General features: G+C 50.0%; 3 protein-coding genes across 3 annotated transcripts in view; 1 reads left to right on the top strand and 2 right to left on the bottom strand.

Moving 5' to 3' along the window:
- The window catches only part of CLCN6 (chloride voltage-gated channel 6), a 30,525-nt gene extending 27,138 nt beyond the window's left edge, over window positions 1–3,387 (top strand). The window contains exon 23 of the mRNA XM_063104348.1: window positions 496–3,387. Coding sequence (XP_062960418.1) covers window positions 496–576 — 81 coding nt within the window. The 3' untranslated portion in view covers window positions 577–3,387. The remainder of the gene's footprint in view (window positions 1–495) is intronic.
- A 2,547-nt stretch (window positions 3,388–5,934) lies between these two features.
- Window positions 5,935–7,094, bottom strand: NPPA (natriuretic peptide A). The gene is made up of 3 exons (XM_063107128.1): window positions 6,972–7,094; window positions 6,523–6,849; window positions 5,935–5,968 (listed from the first exon to the last, which is right to left on the bottom strand). Exons 1-3 carry the CDS (start codon window positions 7,092–7,094, stop codon window positions 5,957–5,959), a joined length of 462 nt encoding a protein of 153 aa, XP_062963198.1. The 3' UTR covers window positions 5,935–5,956.
- Window positions 7,095–7,340: 246 nt separating this feature from the next.
- Window positions 7,341–17,099, bottom strand: NPPB (natriuretic peptide B). Its single transcript, XM_063105701.1, has 5 exons — window positions 16,980–17,099; window positions 16,488–16,734; window positions 13,857–13,924; window positions 11,105–11,188; window positions 7,341–7,433 (listed from the first exon to the last, which is right to left on the bottom strand). The coding sequence occupies exons 1-5, from the start codon at window positions 17,097–17,099 to the stop codon at window positions 7,341–7,343; spliced, it is 612 nt and encodes a 203-aa protein (XP_062961771.1).
- Window positions 17,100–26,085: the final 8,986 nt, after the last annotated feature.

Consider the following 26,085-nt stretch of genomic DNA (forward strand, 5'->3'; position numbering starts at 1 on the left):
TGCAGTAAATTATGTTTCTTGAAATGTGACTGCTGACTATACTAAGTTCCAACACAGTTTATGATGTGACTTTGGGGCAGCAAACATCAGTGACAAGTGGGAACCACACTAACAGATTGTGGCAAGATGGTGATTAGAAGGTGCAGAAGGGCTCAGGATCTCAGAAGCCTGCGGGGCCCCACTTGTTGCACAAGGGAGAGCTGGAGCATGTTTCCAGTTAAAGGACATTCCATTTCAGATGTTGGCTGGCCCAACGACAACACTTCTTGGAGCTAAATCTGTCCCCTTGGCCTGCAGTTGATGAGGCCTGCTTACCTGTTTATCTCGTTCTCATCTCGAAACTGGAAGCCTTTGCAATGAGTGTTCCAGGTTGTATCGTGTCTTCCTGCACTGTCAGGCCTGGCTCTGTGACAAACTAACCAGCTCTTCTCATTCCTCTCCTGGCCAGTGGGTTTTATTCTGCGGGTGACTTGGGCCTTTTTCTCTTTGCCCTAGATCGTTGGAATCATTACACGGCACAACCTGACTTACGAATTTCTACAGGCCCGGCTACGGCAGCACTACCAGACCATGTGATGGCCCAGCCTCGCTGCCACGGGCCAGTCCACCCTCTCCTGGAGCTGCTGGGGAGACAGCTCACTCCTGCTCCGGCCAGCACAGCTGGCTGGGGCGATCCAGGTCACAGAAGATTCTCAGTCACCCACCCGGCTTGGAAAGCCTACAGTCATTGAACACTGCTGGTCAGAGATCCTGGGGTGGTATTGAACCACACAGTTTGGACTTTTCTAACTTCCTTAACAAGTATCTCCCTGTTCCCTGCTTCCTGTGTTCCTACCATCCAGTGTTGGCCAAGGCCCACCTCAGGCCCCCCATTAAAGCCAGGAGCAGAGGTTGGAGCCAGGCCGAACCCCCTGGGGTGACACTCTGAGCAGGTTTTCTGCCCCATCCCTGCTGCTTCCTAGAGAACCCAGCTGTTGCCTTAAACCCTGTGGGAGGGACTTTGGCCAAGGCACACGCTGGGAGGATGCCAGTTGCAAAATTAATACTAAATTTAGGAATTGGGCACTGAAAATTCCCCGTGTTTCAGGGAGTCCTTCCTTTGTTGGGACTCTTACCTCAAACTTTTCTGTAGTTCATTTTAAGGGAAATGTTCTGCTTCCTAGGTATGAGCAAGTACTCTGGTCTTGACCCTGCGGTTTGAATCCCCTTAGAACCACCACCTGCAGAAGCACAAAGCATTGAAATCCCACTAGTAATCTCTGAACGGCAAATCTGATAAGAGGGTTGGAGTTAAGTCTACCCTAACTTTTAACATTTCAGCTTTCTCTCCATTTGCAAATTACTCATGGTCTCCTAGTAACGCATTTCCCCCCTGGTCCGTTCCTGATCCTTTTCATCTCCATGATGTACTAAACTTAAGGTTTGATCTCTGTCTTCCCGGGGAAGCAGCCAAGCTCCAAGGATCTTGGCATCACCCACCAAAGTTAACTAAAAGCAGGGTACCCTCCCCTACATAAAACCGCTTCACTGAACTCTGAGGAATGGTAGTTTTTTACAAGTTGGAAAAGAGTCAATCCTGAGCCAGTGGCCACTCAAAGGTACAGGTTAGGATAAAGCAGGTGGTTTATTTGAGGAAGAGGGTGGCTCCCTTCCACAAACATCTCTCGCTCACCTGCTGCTAGCCATCCCCAACCTACTGAGGGCTCAGAAACTTCAAGAGGGTCTGCTGCACGGCAGGTGGGTGGGGTGGTGGGAAGGAGGAGATGCCTCCTGCCAGCACAGGCCTGAAGGTCTTAGCATTAAGCATAGGGACCCACTCGCCTCCCCTTCAGGCTATTGGCACTCTCTCTCTGAGTAGGCATCGGAAGTGAGTGTCTGGGTTTCAGGCATTTGCCCTTATCTCCCTCTGACTTCTTCACCTTAGTCCCACCAAGCATCCCTGTGGCAGACATGCTTTGAGACTCAAGATGGCATTCATTTGCATTTAGTTTTTTTAAACCATGGAAGTTGCCTGAGGGCATCCACATCCAGCCGTGGTGAGGCCATTCGCTGTCCCTCAGCCTCAGAGTGACTGTCTTAGCCTTTCAGCCTGGGGCAGGTGTCAGTGCTGGCTCTGCTGGCCCGGGTCTCATGCTCAGCACACCCTAGGGACTAATTCCACTTTAGTGAGAGGGCGGCTTCGGGATCTTTCCCAGTGACTATGCGGCCCCCCGCCCCCCAATCCTTCCCATTTTCTTGCCTCTTTGACCAAAATTACTTTGCTGAATTTTTCAGCTTCCCTCGATGGACCAGACTTATGAAATGGGGATGATACTCCCAATAAATAGTTCAGGAAATCACAAGGACCAAAAAGGCAAACCCTTTTAAATGCGATTGTGTTCACCTAGCTGCCGCTTTATTTTATGGTGGCATTCGGAGTTTGACCACATTCTTTCTTCTGTTAAGAAGGAACCCATTCGTCCAAGTCAGGAGTCTGGCATGACCACCTATTACTTTGTCCCCTCTTTCCACTCTTCTGTGGGACTGGCAGAGCTAAAGCCCTGCAGGAGGTCCCTGGGCTCTAGAGGGCTGGGTCTCTTGCCTCGGGCCTGCCCGGGTGAACATCATTGGAATTTATTCCTCGTGCACATCGTGTTGTGTTTAAGTCACCAGATAGTTTGTTCCCATCAGTGTAGCCCAGAGATAGACAGCAGAATGCAAATATCTCTGCCCGCCTCAACCAACTGGATGACTGCCAAGGAGGACCCAAACTCAGGCCCCTCTGGAAAGGCGTGTGGTTTCCTGTCCCCCTCTGTCTGCTTCTGCCCTTTCCAGAGAAGCCCAAAGACACAACTTCTCCACCCATAACAAATAACTGTAAGCCTCACTCCTTCCATCTCTGTCCAAGAGAAGCCAGCACCTGCAGCATCTCACTTGTCACTAGCTCCTCACCTCCCAGTGATCTGGCACCTCAATAAAACACATCCACACAAGAGAATCTGGGGTTGGCTATAGGTGGTTTGCTGTGTTCGTCCCCAACTTGGTATTTCATGGCTCCCTGGCTGAGGCGATCAGGGAGCGGGGCTGATGGATCTCCACTCCCGACTGTGGGACCTTTCTGCTCTGCAGGATGATTTGTTCATGACTTCGTTTAACAGTTCCTGGCTGGAACGGACACTTGTTTGACCTAGTGGACCATATGACATTTCTGATGCAGAATTGTGCACTGACATGGCCCTTGTGACAAAGAAGCTTCCAAAAAGGCCAGAGTGGCCCACCTGGGCCTGCAGTACTGATGTGCAGTGTTGCCCCCTGGCTCCTGCGGGTCTTGGTCTTTTCAACAGTCGCAGCTTCCTTCTTTCTGTTTGCGCTGTTTGTGTATATGGTAATGTTAGCTAACTTCGCAGTGTATATAAGTTGTATTTTTTTTAATTTGTAAAATTCTATTTTTTTTTTTTTTTTGAACTTGAAAGTTCTCGTAACGGTAACATGTCAGAATAAAATGTCTTCATCCGTCTCCTTTATCTTTGGTCTCCATGGTGCTCTTTCTTTTGAGGGGTGCTTGGTTTTTATTTTAATCCCCCTCTTTCTACTGTGTAAGAATTGCAGTGCTAGAAGGTAGTTTGTAGTCTCAGCATCTTACACAGCTGCCCAGTGGGCCTTTCATTCACGGGAATCCATTTATTAAGGTGGTTGCCTATTACATGTAAGAATGGACTTAGTACTGTGGATCTTAGCAAAAATCTCCAAGTTACCACTGTCCTGTTTCTCCCTTCAAATGAACACTGTTCCGTCCTGTTTGCTGATCCTTTCCTCCTGCGAAAACCACCTTTTCCTGTCAGTGACTGCTGCCCAGAGTAATAGATGGAGAATTCATTTTATTTCCTGGCAGTGCTGTATTTAGGAACTTGCCCCACAGACTTCCCTGGTATCCAACCAGAAGAAATTAAATCAGTGCTGGATCTGTCATCGTGAAGGCCTGTGGCTAGCTTTTCAGTGCCATCTGTCATTGCTTTTTGTTTTGCAAGAAATGCAACTTCCTTGGCCTCTTTTTGGGCTGCTTCAAGTTGCCATTCCACCAGGGGTGGAAACAGTCTCAGGCTCCCCCACCTACCCACAAGTTTCCTCTGAGTTCCAGGAGCATTTTCTGCCTTGTGTATTTGTCACATTCAGTCAGTTCCATTCAGCGTGAACCCTCTGTGTCATGGTGACGCCTTGGGAGTGTGCCCAGCTCTCTGCTCTCCCCCTCCCAGCAACTCATGCTTCCCCAGTGCCAGACCTCAGGAGCCAGGTTTAGCTTCTTCCTGTCTCTTTTACCCTTGTCCTTGTTAGTCATTCTCAGCTTCTTGGTTTCCGCCCTTCTGAATTTGAAGTCCAAGTAAGGAACATTTTGATTGGAAGTGGTTAAAGTTCTTCCCCACCTCTACCCCTTACCATCAGTTCACTTCTGGCCGCCCCTTCCCCTACAAGGAGCTAATGGCTACTTTGTTTTCTCTTTTTGCAATTTCTGTGCAAGACAAGGCAATTTGACCAACATTTATGGAGCATCGACTGTGGGGGTGCTGAAAGGGCATTCACCCTCAAGGAGCTGGCACTCTAGGGAGTCAGATACACACAGTTGTATATGAGGCAAATAGTGTCATAATAGTTCCATACTAAATGTCACCCATGAAGAGACTGATTTTTACTGGACACATGGTATCAGGGAAAGCTTGGGGGAAGAAGTGCCATTCACAGTGAGCCTTTAGGACGGAGTAGAATGTGCTAAGGAGGACCACGTACAGGGCATTCCAGATGGGAGGAACAGCAGAAATAAGGGCACACAGAAGCAAACATGTAGGTCTGTGGTGTCAGAGTGTCAGAATGTTATGGAGAGTGGGATGTATGGGGTGACAAGTGGGAAGATAGGATACTACTCCCTGTTTAATGTGAATTTGGTGCCTGGTATTTTCTGCTTAGGACAACACCCTTTCAGAAACAAATACAAAGAAACCTGCATCTTCTCTAGTGGCTGTCACCTCAGTAAAATCTACAAGTACAGGCACCTTGGACCTGAATTGGGAAAGACCATGGCTGTTTCTCAAATGTGTGTGTCTGTACACAAAAGGCACACTTGCCGTTTGTCAGCACAGCAAACATTTCTTCAGATTGCTCACCTTTTAAACCCAACACTCAGCTTACTCTTTTCAAAAGTAAGAGTGCAGTTCACTTAGTTGCAGCAGCTGACTCTCAAGCTGTATCAGAAAATCTAGTTAGTGCTCACTTTCCAAATGTGCTCTAAAAAAAATCCCTGTGACTGAAAAGCACTAGGAGTGCAAAAATTGTCTGCTGAGTACAACAGAGGTAACCAAGAAAGTCCAAATGTTTGTAAATTTTCTTTTCAATGAGTGCCCTGAATTTGAGCAAATCTGAATAAAAATAAATACCCTTTTGGTCTCCTGGGGCTTTTTCAGGATCTGTGACTGTGGCTGGAGTAAAAGGCAGAGCAGGTTGAGAACTGCAATTTAAGGCCCCCCACCAGCTCCACACCCCATCCCCTGCAAAAAAAAAGGGGGGGGGGAGAAATATAAAGGAGGATGAAAGAAACTGAGCATTCTTTTCTCCAACAAAGGGTAAAATGACGAAGAATATTGGACTGAATTCTCTTCCTCTAAAATGAAAGAAATCACAATTCAAGCTTTGACTTCTGTCCGTGGTGCTGAAGTTTATTCATTTCAAACCAGTTTCGGTTAACAGGTGAGGATCTCCCCTAAAATTTAATGCATGGGGTGGGAGAGACGAGAATGCTACAATTAAACCACTTTATCTACATTTAGCATAAAATGTGAGAAACGTTGACGGGATGCTGCAGCTCGAATAGGGTGCTCATCACAACTCCACGGCAACGAGATGAGACGCAGTGGCGTGAGAGACCCCAGACGATAAGAGTCTCTTGCGGTCTGCCCCAGGGCCTGGCCCGCCTTTGCCTCCCTGGCTGTTATCTTCGGTACTACAAAGAGAACACAAACATATTTGGCTTGGTGACCTGGCTCTACTGGAAAAGTCAGCTTCATCTGACTGTGCCAAAGCTCTTAACTTGACCACTGACCAGCTGCTACCCACCAGCTCCCACTCCAGCATGATGACCTTCTAAGTTTCATAAACTGGTAAACAGATGACTCATTAGAGCTAATAAGGACAATCCTGGTCACTTCCATTGAAATCCTTCAGGATCTTGCAATTCTGGGGAGGAAAATGAGCTGCCAATCAGCAGTGCAAAGATGACTTGACCCTATGAATATTTTAATATCCTGGTGCTAGTGGTAGTAACACTTTTTTTTAAAGCACTTTCTTAGCAGGCTGTAGCTGAGGATAATGCTATTGTCCTGAGACTCATGTGCCACCCACCAAGTTGGGGCAGAAATTTCAGAAGGAACAAGCTTCTACACTGGTCCCTGTCCTGCTGAAGGTGTCCCCTGGTAGTATTCTCTGACAAGATTTGAACCTCAGCAAAACCACAATTTTCTTCCTCCCCATCCCATTTGCATCCCCAGTTCCTCTTACCCGGAAGCTGTTGCAGCCCAGTCCACTCTGTGCTCCAATCCTGTCCATCCTGCCCCCGAAGCAGCTGGACCTCCTCAGGCTCCGAGGGGCAGTGAGCAGTGCCCTCAGCTTGCTTTTCAGGAGGGTAGATCTATCGGAGGAGTCCCAGGGTCCCCTTCCGAGAGCACCCCCCTCTCTCTGGGCTGGGCTGACCTCCCCAGTCCAGGGAGGCACCTCAGGGACGGAGCTGAGGGCTGCCCCAGCTTCATCATTCTGCTCATTTAGTACTTGTGGGGGCATGGCCTCCTCTTCTAAAGGCATCTTGTCCTCCAGACGGTCCAGTAAATTCTTTACAAAAAGAAAATACACGGAAAGAGAGAGGTCTCACTGACTTAGAGAAAATCAAGAAGAATGAACACAGAATCAGAAAGCCCCCTGGTCCCAGGCTGTGCCCCCTTTCCTGGCCCTACCTTGAAATCCATCAGGTCTGCATTGGACACAGCATTGTACACGGGGTTAGCTCCCACTTGACCTGGAAGCTGAAATGCCAGGAAGAGGAGGAAGCTCACGGTGATGGTGGAGAAGGAGCCCATGCTGGCGCTGGCCAAGGAGCGATCCAGTGCTTGCTGCCTCTTGTCTCTCCTCTCTGGTCTGCCCCCTCACCCTTGTCCGTCACTGTCTCCCAGCTGCCCAGCGCCTCCTCTTTTTATAGCCCCCCAGCTCTCTGAGCACGCAAGAGGGCTGGAACCCTCCGCATTCTGTCACTTGCAGCGATAAAGCGGCTGAGTGAGGGGCCAGCAGAAGATGCCCTTTTAAAGTTATCAGTCCAGCAGAGCTCGTCACAGCCCCTCCGCCTTGGGCAGCCCCGACAGCCCCCCAGACCCTCGGCTGCTAGAGCCACATTCTTGCTGATTGACCTCAAGAGGCTCCCACTTCAAAGGTGTGAGAAGAGCAAAAAAGAGTCCTTGGTTATCTCCCCGCTGTGCCTCAGGATTCTTTCTCCTCACTGGACTCATGCGGGGAAGTGGAGGGTGACGCTTAGCTCTTGGCAGGTGCCCAGCTCCCCCAGTTTGATGGTGGCTCAGCTGTCAGGGCTCCAAATAAGGGCGGGAGAGGAGGAGGTGGCAGGCACTGGGCAGCTCAGCACAGATGAGCCAGCCTCCCACCTGACTCACCAGCGTGGCCACCCTTGGCCCTGGCAGGCCACTCCACGGCCAGGGGAGAGGAGGCATTTTTGAGAGTATGAAGTCAGCCGGAAACCGAGGTGAAGGGCCAAGAATTCAGCTCCCAAACGGAAACACCGGGAAAAGTCTGGAGCACACAGTGATTTCCTCCAAAGCTCCTCCTGCTTCACGTCCCCCATGACACCCCTCCAAGGCGTTGAGGGGGCTAGGCTTAGGGGACACTGCTGTTTCCACTTCCCCACCTCACTGCCTATAGAAGCTCGGGTGCTTTGAGTTCGAAGCTTGCAACCCCCCTGCCCTTCCCAGGAAAGCTTCCATGGCAAGTAGGCAGATGGAGAGGGTTGGGGGGGAGGTGGCATCCACAATTTCCCTTAACACCTTCTGTGTCCTTCACTGAGGCCAGGCAAGGGACTGAGCCGCGAAGTCCCCAAAAGAGAAATAACAGGCAGCGAGGCTGTCCACAGTTAATGGGCATTGTCCATTCGCTGAGCACTGAACTCAGCATGAGCGCGTGGCGCAGCGCATGAGGGGGAAGAACGCCAAATGTGAGAGGTCGAGAGACCTGCGCTGCAGCCCAAAACAAACCAGTCACACATGTCTTCAGGGCTTCATTTCCTCATCTGGAAAATGAGGAAACCCTGCCCTCCCTACTTCTCAGAGTGTTGCAGGGCTCGACCGAGCTAAGAAAGCGTGAATTTGTTTTCAAGCAGGCAGTGCTCTGTGATCGCAAGATGGTAACAATGGCTGCCCTTACTGACCACTTGCAATGAGCCAGGCACCGTGCTGAGAGCTTCGTGCGGATGATTTCACTTTCAGCCTCACCCCCAAGAGGGGTAGTAACATTCCCATTGACAGAGGGACAGAGCTGAGACTGAGTGGTTGTCACTTGCCCAAGGCCACTGAGCTCGTGAGTCCCAGAACCAGGACAGAACCTCAGGTCTGACACTAGCATCCACATTCTCAACTCATTTCACATAGACTGCTGCCTCCTCGCCCTTTAGGTGCATTCCCCAACTAAACACACCCCTTTTCCTCACCCCACAGACCCCTGAGTGGCTCCTTGTCCCCCGTGTCCCAGGACTCTAACTTTGTGAGCTGGACAAGTTCGTGTGTGTGTGTGTGTGTGTGTGTGTGTGTGTGTGTGTGTGTGTGTGTGTGTGGCTGCTCTCTCCTTTCGGACTGCGTCAAGGAAAGGGCGACATCCAATCCCCACGACCTATTTCCACACCTCACATGTTTTAACCTACTCCTTGGAAGCTCAGAAAATGTGTGTTGAAGGCCCAGCTCCATCCCAGGCATGTCCATCCCCAGCTGTGCTAACCTTGGTTGACCAGATGGAGAGGCTGCTATGCAGCTATAAGGCAGGAAATCGGGGCAGTAAGTGGCCAGAGGTCACAAGAAGTATCCAGGGTGATATTATGCTAAGATGGAAGGAAAAGAGGGGTCCTCTTCAGCAAGCTGGGGGGTTTGGGCTACTGATTTGAATCAGCCCAATTCAGCTTAAGATCTGCAATGGGGGCAGCTCTACGTAGGAACTCTGGGGGCAAAAACTGATCGTATCCTGATGAGTCCCTGGAATGTGCTCACAGCTTAATTGCTTGGTTGGCACGCTATTATTAGCAAAGAGGATTCAGCGAGAAAGCCACACTGGGGGACACAGCTCCTTCTGCTTGCGTCACACAGCCTGTCTCCCGCAGATGCCCTTTGAGACAGGCCTTTGATACAGACCAAGACTTCCGGAAAGGCATGGAGGCAGGTGGCCTCTGTACTGGCCGATGTGGCTCCTCTGTCCTGAGCCACTTCTGAAGTCTGTAGGTGGCCCAAGGAGAAGCAGAAGTCCTGTCCAAGGTTCCAGAAAGAGAATTTCAGAATTTATTCACTTCCCTTTATTAAAGTTTCTTTTCCTCTTCCAGAGGGAAACTGGAGTGGAACATGAGTGTCAGTTGTTGAATTTCTTCTATTATCCAGGACAAGAAAAAGGTTATTCAGTCGTGCTGCCCTGAGGGCTTTATGCAGAACCGGCATCACCTCCTGCACCAGCAGGGCCCGGCAAAAACAAAAACGCAGACAGTTCCCCAAGGGACTTATCACCCCAAATCCTATTAAAGCCATTGATTTGAGCCAGAAATGGAGAGCAGCTTGACGGAAGTTTCTCCTCATTTCCATGCCCCTGCTCAACTTTGGGGTATGTGTGGAAGAGCTAATATTTAACGGGGTGCTTAGAGCCAGCCTGCAGGAGTGAGAGAGAAGAGAAGCAGCAGGTGCATAAGGCCACCCCCCCACCCCCCGACCCCCGCCAGCTGAAAAATCAAAAGCCTGTTTCCTTATCGCTGGAGAGAAGTCGTCTCGGTGACATGATGGAAGGAGCATTGCACATGGGTGCGGGAACCCGGAATCTGAGCATCTCCAGTTTCCAGCCCCGAGTTTAGTTTCTCAACTCTCCATGCGGAAGCTGTGGGTTGCTGCAAGGAGCCGCAGAGTCCCAGCGGTGTCACGCATGTGCAGAACTGGTATGAAAAACCTGTCACCTTCAGGGCATGACTCTGCCAGACTCAAATGGTCTAAAGCAGAAGTCCTAGTTGGGAGAAATTGGTAGGACCCTGTTACCCATTTAGGAATGGTTGTGTCTGACTTTGAAATTGCTGTTTCATTTCTTTCATACAATATGGAGGTCACGGGGGTGCTGGAAGTTGGAGTTCCTAGAAAAGAAAGCCTAAGGCAAAAGTTCACTTTCTAAAGCTTTATGAGGGTTCCAGAGTGAGGGGGAAAAGGAAGTGAGATAATGTATTAGTTAACTATTCTGCGTAACAAAGTATCCCAGACATTAGCAAACCTTAAAATAACTCATATCTGCTGTCTGATAGTTTCTGTGGATCAGGAATCCCTGCCACCTGGGTGACCCTGGCTCAGGGCTGTCCAAGGCCATAGTTAAGATGTCCTCTGGAGCTGCCATCATCTCAAAGCTTGGCTGGGGCAGGATCTGCTTTCAAGCTCACTCCTGTGGCTGTCAGCTGGCCTCAGGTCCTCCCTGACTGTTGGCTGTCGGCTGGAAGCATCTGTTCCTTGCCTTGTGGACCTCTCCATAAAGACACAACAGACTCCCTTTAGGTCAAGCAAGAGAAAGAGGGAAAGAAAGAAGATGTGACATTGGCCAGCCACCAAATAAAATAGAATAAAATACGTTTTAGAAAAAGAATTTGTGGAAGTCACAGTCTCTTTATAACCTAATCCTGGAAGTGACATCCCATCATTTTTGTTGAAAGGTGTTCATGAGAAGTGAGTCATAGGTCTCGCTCACACTCAAAGGGAGGGGATCACACACGGGCATGGATCCCAGGAGGTGGCGATCACGGGGGCCGTCCCAGAGGCTGCCACGCAGGTGGAGAAGGAGGAAGAGCAAATAGAAAGTGACATGTTACCCGACTGGCCACGGCTTTGCCAAAACACCGCAGTAGTTGGGCAGCCATGGGGGCACCCACAGAGAGCTTCATGCAGGACAGCACCTAGGAGCAGTTTGTGAGGAGAGAAGGGGACGAGCAGGTGGCATCCTGGGGCTGCTGTAACAGAGTCCCGCAGACCTGGGGCTTAAAACAACAGAGTGGATTGCCTCGTGGTTCTGGAGGCTGGAAGGCAGAAATCAAGGGGTCGGCAGGACCATGCTCTCTGAAGACTGTAAGGGAGGCTCGCCCCCTGCCCCGTCCAGCTTCTGGTAACTGCCGGCGATCCTCAGTGTCCCTTGGCTTGTAGCTGTGTCACTGCAATCTATACCTCCGCCACCACAGGGCCGTCCTCCATCTCTGCGTCTCTTCCCCTGTTCTCATAAGGACACCAGTCATGTCGTGCTAGCAATCCCCCCTACTCCAGTATGACTTCACCTCAATTAACCACGTCTACAATGACCTCATTTCCATATTACATCTGCAGCGGCCTTTTTTCACATTCTGAGATTCTGGGGCTTAGGACTTCAACATATCTTCTGAGGGGACACAATTCAACCCATAACAAGCACTTTATCCATGGGCTCCTTTCCACCCCCCCGTCTCCCACTGGTCAAGGCACCCCTCCCCTCCCCGCGGCCATTGACCCCATGCACTTCTGGGCTGTGTTACCCTGTTCATCCAGGCAGTGTCTGGGAAGCCAGAGACTCCTTGGTCCAGTCCTCCCATGAACCGGCTTGGCAATCTCTCCTTGCCAATTGATGTCACTTGTGGGGGCATTTTGGTATAGGAGGTGGGAGGGGGCAGACAGCAGCGATGGGCACCTCGTCAGCCATTGTTAAAGCTGCATTTGCTGGGAGGCCAGAGGCACTGGCGGGCCGAGCAGGTGCGAGACAGCTTCAGACATCCGTGTATCCCGGCACCTAGCGCAGAGCTGGCGCATACCTATTCTTTAGGAAATATTTCTTGAGTGACTGAATCAGCGAGTTTGCCTTTGGTGCCTCTCCTACCCACATCCCTCCCTACGTATACCTAAGTGGCCACCACTGCCCCTGCCCTCCCTGGGGACCTCACGAGGAGGGGGAGTCACCCTCTGGCTGAAGCAGGAAGGTTCTGCTCTCTCCCCTGATGCAGAAGGAACCAGATCAGGGAGCCTGGAGTGGGAGGCCAGTTAGAAAGCTGGGCAGCCACATGGGCAGGATGGTGAGGGTCTCTACCAGCAAGGGAAGGGAAAGAGCACAGAGAGGAGATGCCACATGGCAGGAGGCAGTGGACGTGGTCGTCCAGCAGAGAACAGAGTCAAGGAAGATTCCACGGGCTCTAGTCATCAAGGGTGGGGCTCTGGGAGAAGGTTTAATCATTGGGAGTGTCTTAGTTACAGTTCTCCTGAACCTGAGACACGGATTCAAGTATAAGTGGTTCATTTTGGAGACAATCCCAGGAAATGTCAGCAGGAGAGTGGGGAGGTGACTCGAGAAAAGAAGAATTCAAGTATAAACGGTTTATTTTGGAGACAATCTCAGGAAACATCAGCGGGAGAGTGGGGAAGTGAGAATAGTGGGCAAATGGAGCTTAAACCTCCTCCCCACAGAGAGCTCCACACAGGCCTAAAACACTTGCCCACTGTGAATTGAGGGAGCTGGGCCTCTAAACACCGACTCCTGCCAGATGTTGGTTGAGCACCACTCCCGGTCATTGTTAATTCCCCAGCACCATCTGCCTGCCGCAAGGAGCCAAGTGGGCTCCGGCTACCAGAGAAAGTGCTCAGGCAGAAAAGCGTGGTGCTGCTGGACGGAGGCAGGGCTGGCGTGCACTGAAGTGGTGGGCTCAGGGGCTAGGGTCTCGCAGTGTCAGAGACACAGGAGCCAGGGACGGGACGGTGGGAGCCAGGCAGCTGTATGGTGCCAGCTCCCAACCCAAGAGAAATGGGTTGCTTAGTGGAACAGGACTGATTATTTAAGCTAGGGCAGTAGGTGAAACATCCTGGAGAGAAAAGGGTAGAAGGCTGAGAGCTACAACATGAACAAAGGCGAATGGCCAAGTTCACGATTTGGTTCAGCCCTAAAGAAATGTGGGGGGTTTTTTCCTTGCCACAAATCATTCTCAGAAGGGTTGAAGCTGCCACAGAAGGGATGGAAAAAGGCTCAGCATTCCTTGAGAATGTCACAGGTGCAGTATTGCTGACATGAGGTGAAGCATTCAGGCCCAGTGCTGTCCTGACTTCTGTCACCTCAGCACTTGACACCCAGCAAAGCCAGTCCTCCCTCTACTACGAGTTTTCCTTTCATCTCTGAAGCCATGCACCAAAGGTCCTTGGGTGTGTTTTCATCAACACGTCTTTCTGGGAATAAAGTAACAAGAGTCTCTGGAGAGAGATCATTTGGCAGTTTAATTAGAGACGAGATTGATAATGGAGAAGTTGGAAAGGTCAAGGCCGTGGCTACAGCTACAAAGGGAAACATTAGGGAGGGCTGGCTTTAAAGGCACCCATAGACAGTGCACGTGCTCCGTGCTGCCCACAAACACCAGCCACACGGGGAGCTCGATGGAATGTCAGTCTGTTGGGTACATCAGGCCACCCACTACCCAGGCTCCAGCAGTCATGTTTGGCTACTTCACAGCTCACTCCGGGGTCCTCTTTCCTGGACCTTTGCTGGGGAAAGACCCAAGTAACAAGATGTATCATGTGTAGGCTCCATCGTCTGAGCCCTATTTATGAACGAGCCAGACTCACTTGGAAGAATTCTGAAGCGCTGGCTGGGTTTGGACAGTGAGTGTTCTGGGAGGGTGTGTCCTCATCACCTGAGCAGAGGAGACAGACTGTCAGCAGGCAGTGGCCCCAAGTGTTGAACTGAGTGATTCCAGGAGGAGGGGTCTTCCATCTCTCCAGCAAGCCTAATTCACCGGCTTGGAAAAGGCTGGGTGGGACAGTGATTAGGGGCCTGGGTGCTTGAATCCTGGCTCTGCCACTTACTAACTGCGTGACCCAGAGCAAGTGCATAACTTATCTGTGCCTTAGTTTCCGCATTTGTTTTGTTTTGTTTTTTAAAAGATGACCAGTAAGGGGATCTTAACCCCTGACTTGGTGTTGTCAGCACCACGCTCACCTAGTGAGCTAACCGGCCATCCCTATATAGGATCCGAACCCGTGGCCTTAGTGTTGTCAGCACCACACTCTCCCAAGTGAGCCACAGGCCGGCCCCTAGTTTCCATATTGGTAACATGAGGGATAATAAGAGTTGTACTTCTTAGAGGTATTGTAAGGATTATATGAGTTAATGGAACAGTGCCTGGTACATTAATGAGGCCTTTATAAATGTTAACCGTTCTACTTACTCATTGCCCTCCCTGGTTGAGAACATTCTACAAAGATGACTCACAGTTTGTTGGAAAATAAGCTGCTCCTAAAACCTGTTTTTAAAAAAATCTTAATTCATCTCATAAGATATCCATAATCTCTGATGCACACTGAATTAAAATGACAAATAACACAAAGACCCACCACTTCTGGTGCCTTCTCACTCAAAGAAACATCAGATGAGAATATCAGAAAGACCATGAGAGCCCAGTTCAAGGCCAGGAGTGTGGGGCTCGAGAGTCAGAGAGCACTTGTATCTACTCAGATCCCAGTGCTGGCACTTAGTGGCTGCAGGCTCTCAGGTAGGATGCTTGCTTTTTCTAGGTCTCGATTTTCTCATCTGGGAAATGGGGCTATAACAGGACACTGACCTCGTGGTCCTTTACCCCTCAGCTGAGCCTGAATCATGAACGGCAGTATGGGGAAGGAAATAGCACGAGGCCCTCCCTGGGAGCCTGGGAGCAGAGGAGGCTCAGCAGTGTGGCCTGGCGTGCCTGGATCACAGATGTGTGGGAAGGGAACCCACAGAGGAGAGGGCAGCAACCTCTCCCAGGACTCCCTGCCAGTCAAAGCAACACAGTAGGAGACTTACGGTTGTCTCTTATGGAAGAAGTGATGATGTCGCCCCAGGAGAGTGGCTCCCTGAAAAGCCGGGCCTCTTTTCAGACTCCTCCCACCTTGTGGGCTGGGGTTTTGAAGGCTCCTTTCCAGGATGGGATCAGGAATGGAAGGTTTGAAGCTGAGATTTGGGGCAGGATGGAGAACTCACCCCCATTAGGAATGCAAATGAGCCAGTGTGCAAGACACACACACACACTGCCCCCAATCTCTGACACTTGAGTTAGACCTTTTGGAAACAAGAATCATCAGGGAGAGAACTTTAATGGTGGAAGTGTAGGCAGAGGAAAGCCCAGTGGGGCAAACGCTTTGACACACATCCTAGGTTGCACGGTTATATCAGGTCCCGCTCCACCCCCAGAAAGAAACTTCCCTGCTAGGAAAGACAGTTTCTGTAAGTGTTTCAAGGGCTCGAAGTGTATGTAGACAATCCAGAGCATTAAACACCCTGAAAGAAAAGAAAGTCCACCAACCCACTTGATCTGAACTTGAGGTCATGTCCCTATCTCACCATTAAGATGCCATTGGGACCTTCAAGAAAACGCAGGATTTTGTGTTTTTTGTTTTGTTTTGTTTTGTTTGAAATGAGAGATTATTTTTAATGCACCAAGACAAATCAGTTTCACAAGGAAAAGCTATAATGTTGACTTTATTTCACTGTGGAAATGTTGTGCTCAAAGGTAAGAAACCATCTTATATAAAACAACCTAATAAATAAATTAATTAAAATAAATAAATAGGAGTCACTTCAAAGGGGGTTGTGGAGTTGGGGAAAGAGCCCCGTATGGAGTCAGAAGCAGGTGTCTGCAGGCAGGACTTCCTCTCAATGCTTTCTCAGCACTGTGGGGAGAAGAGAGAGGGTAATGATGGTGTTAGGGTGGGAAACTGAGGCAGGAGCTGGCTCCTCCTCACCAGACACCACCCCCCAACCCCCTAGTCCTCAGCAGATCTTAATGTTTGAGGCTTTGGGCCTCAGTTTCTTCATCTGTTAACTGGGGATTTTCAACTTCCTGGTGATCCTGCCCTCTATAGACAGTTTCGGGGAAACCAGGAGGAATAATGCACAGGACTCTTTCTGTTCCAAGGAGGGGCTGCCAGACAATGACAGACTCCACACTAAGGAGATTCTACACCCTTTAATAAGAGAAGTAGGGGGTGGAGAGGTGGTGGGTGGGGATTCATGGGCATGTGGGGTCCACACTGAATATTTCCAGAAAGGCACCCCTTGGTCCTGAAGACTATTGGTAAGAGGGATCGATGTTCAGATGTCCTTTTCCCAAAGAGTGTGGAACTCAGAGACAATGAACACAGATGTGGCTCTAACGGTGGCACATCTGGGAGTGGGGTGGGGCTGCGGGGCTGAGGGTGGGTGGCAGGGTGGCAGCTTACCATTGCAGCCCAGTCCACTGTGGAAGCTGATCCGGTCCAGCCTCCGCCCAAAGCAGCCTGAGTCACGCTTTGTCTTGCGACTGGGTAGTCCCCACAGGGCCTGGAAGACGTCCTCAGGCCCAAAGATGCTTGTGGGGGTAACCTGGGCCTCCCGGGCTTCCCAAGCTTGTGTGGGGGCAATGCCCTGCTGGAGGATCTCCAGGGCCATCCTCTCTGCCTGCAGCTCCGAGACCTTGTCCGGCAGCTCCTGCAATGGGTAGGGGAGCCTGAGCCTCAGGAACCCACACCGTGGCTTGCCCACCTTCATGGCACCCAGTGAACCAACCGCTTGGGTATGGGGTCCTATCACCCAATCTCCCTGCTTTCTGCTTCTTTTTTCACAAATTCCCAAAGGAAGGTGGGGACTCCTTGGGACAGTAGGTGGGGACCTGTTAATTTCTGTTGCCCAAGCCCTCGGTACCTGCCCTGTCTATGCAGTCTTTCAGTGCTCACCGTTATCCCAGACGAGGCCGGGCCAGGGCCGCCCAGTGGGTGAGAAAGGCCTCCCAGTGGCAACAGGTGCAAGAAAAGGAGGAGCAGGATTGCCCGGGGCAGTGTCATCTGGGGGTCCATGTCTCTGGAGGAACAGGTGGAGACTGCTGCTGCTGCCGTGCTCCGTTGGGGTTCACGTCCCACCTCCTGGCTCCTCCTCGGCCAACACAGCCTTTTATCCCTGGCTGGGTGTCCAGCCGGCCCCATCCTGCGGGTTTATCTCTGATTTATGAACCACATTCCAGTTCCCTGAGCTCAGGGCCCGGGAATGCATCCCTCCCCGCCTGCAATGAGTACTCTCGGGGCGGAGGCTGTGGAGAGCAGGCCTTGTACAGTAATGGGCAGGGCCGGGAGCGAGAGCACACCGGGGACACCAGCACGTCCCTGTCTCCTGCTTGCTCCTCGCCTGCAGAATTCCAGGGGCCTTCGCATGGCGCCTTCCCCTTCTGTTCCCACCCAAACCATTCCTGGAAAGGGCGGGGAGAACCTCAGCGTTCCGAGGCCCGACACGAACTCGCGGCGCACGGGGTGACTGAGCTGGAAGAGGCCCAGCTGACACCCCTCCACCAGCAGCGCGTCGTCCCTCCCCCTGCCAGGTCCCTCGCCCCCGCTTGTAACTCGGCTCCTGCCTGACTTCCTCGCACCCTCCCCGGCTGCGGGTCTGCGGGGAGCCCTGGCAGCTGTCCGTGGTGCTGACCGCCCGAGTGCACTTGGCGTTAACTCTCAAGGTCTGCTCTCCTTAGAGGGATTTCCAGGCCAGGAAGACGTGCGTGGGACGGAGGCAAGAGACCTCGGAGACCCTTCCCTGCTTTCTCACAACCCCCCAATCCCACAAGCCTCACAGCACTGGGGATGCAGATTCTCCAGTGTCAAATGATTAAAAGCCTGGGCATGACAAGGAACTTCTGGAATGCTGATATTTCTTCCATCCTTTCAAGGGTAGAGCTGATTTGGCTGGAATTTCGAGAAGCAAGGCCCAAAGATTAAGTCATCCAGGAATGCCTTCTATGGAATCTCCTCGAGGTCCTCTCCCCCATTCTGCCAACGTGTGATGGAAAAAGAAAGGATTGGAAAGATGAGTATTTGGCGGGACGCCAGAGGTGTGGGGAGTGCCCCTGCCCCAGTGCCTCCTTCATCTGATCACCCATGAATTAATTCCCATTAGCATATGATCTGGATCTCCCATCTGTGATTTAAAATGAGGCTTTAAAAAGAAATGGTCCTGGGAAGAGACACAACAGCTTAAACACCCCCTAAAGTGTATATGACCGTTGTCACTATCCCTTCCAGAGAATTTGGGTTCACATGCAGCAGGATGGGGCGGTGGAGTTGTCTAGGAAGGGAGATGGGCTATGGCAGAGATGGGAGGAAACAGGCAACAAGAGGAAGCTTAGACCTCTACGCAAATCTTGCTTTAAAAATAGCATCTGCCAGGTAATGTGTGGGAAAAGTACTGTTATTGTTCATTTTTCAGACAAGAAAACTGAACTCAGATGAATTAATCTACTTTCTGACAATCACACAACTGATTGGTGGTAAAGCCTGGACTGCAATCTAGGCAGTCTGATTCCAGCTCTTAATCACTGCCAGGGTGACCACAAAGTGTTTCTACTAAAAGGAAACTTAGATGAATCCATTGTTAACTCTGAAAGCTCAGGGAGCTGTGCATCATGTGTAAGTCTGGTGGCTCTGTGTGCAGGAAGGCGGGTGGAAAGTGTGGCTAAGATGAGCATTTTGCAGAAGTGGGGGAGGAGTAAGAACTGTGTAAAGCACCAGTCCTGGCAAGGTTCTGGGGGCCAGGGCAGTGTGTGTGCCCAAGCGCACTGCAGGAAGGATATCCAAAGGCTAAGTGGAGGTGAGGAAGGCAATGCAACTCAGCCAAGTGCAGAGCTGAGTCAGAGGATCGAGGGCTGCTGGGGATGTAAAGAGTCCCTTGTGCTGGGTGTCACTAGGTGAAGGGTTGGGAGCAAGACGGAGCCCATCAACCAGTGCCTGTTAAGAACTGACTCTGCATCTACCTTGAGACTCACTTTGCTCTTCTGCAAAATGGGCATATGCTCCCTTCTTGCAAGGACTAAAAGGGAGAAAATCATGTCTGTGAAAGCCTGTGGCAGTGTGGGAAGAACCAAAGAATTAGGAATACCTGAGAGAGATGGTCCTTGCACTGAAGGAGATGGAGATCCCCCTGGGGAGGCAGAGAAAGCCCAGGGGGAACAATGAAGAGCTAAGCACTCTGACAGAGCCTCTATCTGCCCCCAGTGGAGGGGACTGTGGGAGGAGACTTCAGGCAAGACACAGGACTAGATACATCCCCCAGGGCCTTCTGTCCAGGAAAGGATGACATATTATCAATCATCTCTCACACCAGAGCAGTCCCATGAATGTGGAACAAATGCCTACTGTATGCCATGCAACTCTGCACGTCTACTCAATGAAGTTAATCATGCCATCTATGTCACAGCATTGTCATGTAAGGACTAAATCAGATGATGTTTGTAGTAGGCTAAATAATAACCCCTAAAGATGTCCACATCAGAATCCCCAGAACCTGCAAATATGTTCTTTACATGGTGAAAAGGGGTTTGCAGAGGTGATGAAGTTAAGGATCTGGAGGTGAGGAAATTCTCCTGTATTATCCATGTAATCACCCAATGTAATCACTAGGGTTCTTATAAGAGCAGTAGGATGATCAGGGTCAAAGAGGGAAAATGACAGAAGTCAGAGAGGAGAGAAGATGCTACACAGCTGGCTTTGAAGACAGAGGAGGGGCCATGAGCCACGGGATGTAGTTGGCCTCTAGAATCTGGAAAGGCAAAGGAGTGGATTCTTCCCTAGAGCTTCCAGCAGGAACGCTAGCCCGTCAACACCTTGATTTTAGCCCAGTGAAACAGATGTCAGACTTTTGATCTCTAGCACTGTAAAAAAATGAATTCATTACTTTAAGCCAATAAGCTTGTGAGACTTTGTTTCAGCAGCAGTAAGAAACTAGGATAGTACGTGGGAAGTGGTGAGCATTGTGCCTGGCACAGAGGAAGCCCTCAGTACAGGCTGTTGTGTTGGTTCTTACAGTAGTGACACCTGAGTGCTAGGTGCTGGCCACAGAGAAAGAAATAAGACCTTTCACTCATTCAACAAATTTTCATTAAGGGCCTGGGGTCATAGTGGTCCAGAGCCCAGACTAAAGTCCATGGCCTGGGTCAATTTCACCTCAACTTCTTGCTGCCTGTGTGACCTTGGACAAGTTGATTCATCTCTCTTCTTGTTTTCTCATGTCTACTTCATAGGATTGCGAGGATTTGCAGAGACTGTGCAGGTAAAAATCTGATATTTTTCCTGGAAGCTGGGGATACATAATGGACAAAGCAGTCCTCAGTGTTGAGGAGGTTACAGTGCATGGGGAAAGGCAGACAGTCACTGGCCCCCCAGGATGACACAGTGAGTGACTGACACAGTGGCAGTGAGTCCTGGAGGCTCTGTGAGCACAGCAGGAATTCTCAGCTGAGAGGGAGCTTCCTGGAGAACATGGTGCTGGGCTAAGGCTTTGGAGGGTAGGAATGAGTTAGCCACGAGAAGGAAGAGGGGGCGGGCAGTCTGGGTAGAGCAGTCTGCACAAGCAAAGGCTGGTGGGGGGAGCTGGTTAGCCGATCACTACCACCTCTAGGCTCTCAGCAGAAGGAAGCAGTTGCAGGAAAGAGCAGGTCTGGCTGGTCAGAGAGCATGGCTCCCACTGCCAGACTTTTGTAGCTTCCCCTTTTCCCCCAATCTCCAGCCCAGTCCTGAGCAGCCATAGCGGGGAGCAGGAGAGCACTGACACCTGGAGGAGGTGACAGAGGAAGCAGAGGAGCACTGAGCAGGGAGGTGGGGGCAGTGGAGTCTCTGCCCACTGCTGACTCGCTGTGGCTTGGTGCAAGTCACTTCTCTGCACTGGGACTCTGATCCCCATGTGTAGAACGAAGGCATTGGGCTAGGATTTATCCCATGCTCAAAAGCCCTAATGTTAACAAGTCAGCTTCCCCTAGTTCAAGGTTAGGTCTGCCTGCCAGCTCCCACCCCTCCAACAGTACCTCCATTTTCTGTGACCCTTAGACTTTCTCCAAAAGCCAGAACTCACCTGCACAGGGGCCATCACATTCTTCACAGCTGTGGCAGGCATGTGGGTGCACATGTGTGTGAACGTGTGTGTGTGTGGGGGGGTGCTTTGGAAATCAGCATGGGTGTGTAGACCTTCCCTGCCCTTGAAGTGAATTTCTAGGTTGATGGTTAACAGAGAGAGGGCTGGGCTTGACAGCCTGGAAGAAAATAGTTATTAATTCCCACTCCACCCCTAACATGTCCAGCCCCGCCAGTAATTTCTGGACATGTAAGTGTCGTGGAAGGGATGCATGTGTGTTGCAGGGTAATATTTTCTCTCTCTTTTTCTTTCCTCTCTCCCTCCCATTTCTATAGCCACATAAGGAAAAAGGAACTCTGAATAGATCACCTTATCCTTCCCACCTCCTCCAGAAAGGACTGTATCCATAACGTCCCCGTAGCTGACATTTTGGTGACACCATCAGAGCTGGATCCAGCAATGCCTGAAGTCAATCTACTTTGGACTTTTTAGTTATGTGAGCCAATAAATCTGCACTCTGCCTTTTTTTGGCCTAAACCATTTTAAGTTACATTTCTGTCACTTCCATCCTAAAGATCCTTAACTGACACAGTCCCCAAAGGAAATCGCCCGCCTTTTTCTTAGAAAAGTTTCTTGAGAACAAGATATTTTGGTAATAGCCTGAGGTCTCAGAGCCTTTGCAGTCAAACATTCTGAACACTGTTTAACTCTCTCCTCTTGCAATGTGTTAGTATCCACGGTCAGACAAGAAGTAGAAAATGTGTTCAATAACTTTCCAAAAGGCTGTGGGAATAAATCAGAAGCCTGGTTTTTTCTTTTTTCTTTTTCTTTTTCTTTTTCAAAAGATGACCAGTAAGGGGATCTTAACCCTGTTGCTTTGCCTCATAAGGATTTGTCTCCTCTCTTCCCCTGGGTAATGGAGCCACAAAAGGATTACTCAAAGCCCATTTCTTCTGAGCAGTGAGAGACTCCAAAGGGGTTAATTTCCCGGAATGCTCAAGAGAGAGGCATTCCTTCCTTTGGAAATTAACCACAACTGGGGTTCTCGCCCTGCATTTATTCTCCAGACCAGGAAGTTACAGGAAAAGAACATAGGTGGGGTTATGGCCAATTACAGTTTAACAGTAGAGGCTGGTAACATTCAGTGAAACAAGCAAAGTGGCATTCCATAATGCCATTTGTAAAAGGTTAAGTCGATCTGCCAACAAAAGCTTGATCTTAACAAACACTGTTTTTCCCTACAGCAATTTCTCCAGCATTTTTACATATCAGTCACGTAACTTGTCTGTCCTTGAACCAGCAACCTTGCTGTGTTACAATTCTATTCTTACAACAGAGACTTTAGCCTGGGGAAAGTTTCCCATCTTTTGCAAGGTTAACATTTCTATACGTAATCCCAAAAGGTTCGGCTAACCCTGAGACTACAGGGCTTTGGAGGCCCTGTGAAATACATTTGCTTTATAGTATACTCCATGTAACCCTTGACTTGGTGCTATCAGCACCACGCTCTCCCAGGTGAGCTAACCGGCCATCCCTATATAGGGATCCAAACCCGTGGCCTTGGTATTATCAGCTCCACACTCTGCCAAGTGAGCTGCGGGCCGGCCCTAGAAGCCTGTTGTTTTTCAAATCTAAATGACCAGCATGGATCAGCAGGTGAGAGGATGCAGGAAGATTATGCTCAGAGGTACACCCCAGTATCCACACCCTACAGGGGCTCTGTCCTGGCACAGTGGGGAGAAATGGAAGAATTAGAAGGCCCAAAGCCTGCCTTCAGGTTGCTTATGTTCTAACTGGGCAGACAGGCCTCCCCTCCATCAGGCTGAAGAGGGCTCTTTAAGCAGAGCTGGGGGCCAGCTTGTGGCTCACTTGGGAGAGCGTGGTGCTGACAACACCGTGTCAGGGGTTAAGATCCCCTTACAGGTCCTCTTTAAAAAAAAAAAAAAGAAGCAGAGCTAAGAACAAGCATCCTTGGTCCCCACCCACCAGTCAGGCAGTTTGTACAGGCTGTGACACTGTGCGCAAGATACCACCAAAGTGCTCCGTCTGCCTCCTGAGGCGGTTCCCTCCTGAGATCCTCCTGGCCCAGGACTCTCACTTGCTTCCTGCAGGAAGAGAGGCGAAGGCAATCTCAGCTCAGAGCCACTAGCCTGGACATGGGGTGTGACAATCGTATTCTAACACTGCTAGTCCAGGAAAGAGATGATGTCTGCACCCAGTGTCCTGTGGGGTGGGGGTAAGGCCCCAGGGGATGCCACAGTCAACCTCTGCCAGCCTCACGGGTGGCACTGGCTTGACCCAGCATGAGGCTGGTTGTGGATGGTTTGGGGCTGCCGACTAAAGGACTGGTCTGGGTGCTGGTGGAAACAGCCCTGTAGGGGAAGCCCTTGGAGGGGTGCTCCATGGCCATGCTGGCTGATCTGGGGAGAGAAGCTGGTCCACAGGGAGGAGCTGGCCATGGACAGGCTCGCCTCCTGGCCCAATGGCCTCAGCTGAAAGTCTGTTCCCATGGCTGGTGCTCCCTCATTCAACATCTCCTCCTACCTTGATTGGCCCAGAGAGATGGCACTGATGAGAACCCACGGGCCAGGCACTGCTCTCAGACATTCCTCCACAAGCAGTTCCTGTCCCACGGCTGTGCCAAGGCCACTGGCAGTTCACACATGGGAAAGCTGGGGCTTACTTGTACTTAAAAGATTGGTCCTTGTTTGTCTGAAATCCAAATGTGACAGGACGTCCTCTGTTGTTATGTGCTAGACCTGGCAACCCTAGAACGGGAGGTGAGGGTTGGGACGGCCCGTGCTTCTCCTCTATAGAGGGATCTTTTCGTCTGTCCGCAGGAACTTGGGGGCAGAACCCGCTCAGGGATGGGGAAGTTTCCCAACTTTCGTTAGCGCCCTCCCTGGCTTCCACTTCGCCATGCTCAGGTATGCTGCCAGCCTTCGTTGCACAAGCAATGCGCATCTGACGACCTCGAGGAGGGTCGCACCAGGGTGGCGCCCACCCCCAGCCTCATGGTCGTCATCGCTTCGCAGCTCCCCCCACCCATGTCTGTCTACCCCCCTCCCACCCCAGGCCTTCCTTCCGTGTGGGGTGGGGGAAGGGAAGAGCACAGCTGTGCCACCTCTGGCAAGTCATGCAACCTCTCTGTGCCACCATTTTCCCCACTGTAAAATGGGAACAACGTGATCTTTTGTGAGACAAAGAAATTAACCCTCACACAGCCCCTGGGACGTCACCTGGCAGGTAATGAACTCTCAGAAATCTTGATGGCTCTTTGGATGTCTTCTCTGTGAGCCAGGTTTCTAGCAGGGGATTCTTAGATGACCATCACTCGTTGTTAGAGAAATCCAAATCAAAACCACAATGAAATATCACTTTGCATTCACTAACATGGCTATATACTCCGTTGCTGTTTTTTTTTTTTTTCCTTTTTTTTCTTTTTTTTTTTTTCTTTTTGCCACTGGCAGGTACAAGGATCAGAACCCATGGCCCGAACCCGAGACCCTGGTGTTATAAGGCTGTGCTGTAACCAACTGAGTTAACCGGCCAGCCTGAGTTCTCAACAACAAAAACACAGATGACCCAATTTTTAAGTGGGCAAAGGATTTGAACATACATTCTCCAGAGAAGATATACAAATGGCCAATCAGCCCATGAAAAAATGCTCAACATCATTAGTTGCTAGAGAAATTCAGATCCAAACCACAATCAGCTATCACTTTATATCCACTAACATGGATATAATAATTTTTTTTTTTTTTTTAAGGAAAATAACACATGTTGACAAAGATGTGGACAAACTGGAACACTCATATACTGCTATTGGGAACATAAAATGGTGTAGCAATTTGGGGAGGCCCTTTGGCAGTTCCTCAAAAAGTTTAACATAGAATTATCATATGACCCAGTGGTTCTACCTGTAGATATATACCCAAGAGAGATAAAAACATATGTTCACACAAAAACTTGTATACATGGGCCGGCCCGTGGCTCACTTGGGAGAGCGTGGTGCTGACAACACCAAGGCCACGGGTTCGGACCCCTATATAGGGATGGCCGGTTCGCTCAATGGCTGAGCGTGGTGCTGACAACACCAAGTCAAGGGTTAAGATCCCCTTACTGTCATCTTTTAAAAAACAACTTGTGTACAATCTTCATGGCAGCATTATTCATCGTAGCTTAAAAATGGAAACAGCTCCCATGTTCATCAGTTGATGAATGGATAAACAGAAGGGAATGCATCCATACAATGGAATACAAGTGTTATTTAGCCATAAAAAGGAAAAGTAATGATACATGCTACAACGCAGATAAACCTTGAAAATATCATACTAAGTAGAAGAAGCCAGACACAAAAGACCACCCATTGTATAACTCCATTGATGTGCAGTATTCAGAATAGGCAAATCCATAGAGACAGAGAGTAGATTAGTGGTTACCAGAGACTGGGGGACTAGGGGAACAGGGTGTTACTACAATGGGCACAGAGTTTCTTTGGTGGGTGATGAAAGTGTTCTGGAATTAGTGGGGATGGTCACACAGCCTTGTGAATATGCGAAAAATATGGTTAAAATATATGTGAACTATTCTTAACTTAAAAAAAATACAAAACTTTCCTTAATTTTCTATGTTCTGAAATAATTAATGGAGCACTGAGACTATCTTGACTCTAAAGTTGTATAGAATTTCCCCATGAAATCACCTGGGACTGTTTTGTTTTGCTGTGTTTTGTTTGTGGGGGGGGAAGTTTGAGGGAAACTTTTTCTACTTCTTCCAAGGAAATTGGATTTAAACTTAAGTTTTCACTTTATCTTAGTTGCAGTTTATTTTGCTAAATCCTGTTTTCCTATTCATTTAACTCTTTGATCTAGATTTTCACATTAATCTGCATGGTGGCCCCTTCTGATACTATGAACTTCCTCTCTGTCAACAGACACTGCTCTTTCACCAATA

This window comes from Cynocephalus volans, chromosome 8 (genome assembly GCF_027409185.1).
Source record: "Cynocephalus volans isolate mCynVol1 chromosome 8, mCynVol1.pri, whole genome shotgun sequence".
Lineage (NCBI taxonomy): Eukaryota > Metazoa > Chordata > Mammalia > Dermoptera > Cynocephalidae > Cynocephalus > Cynocephalus volans.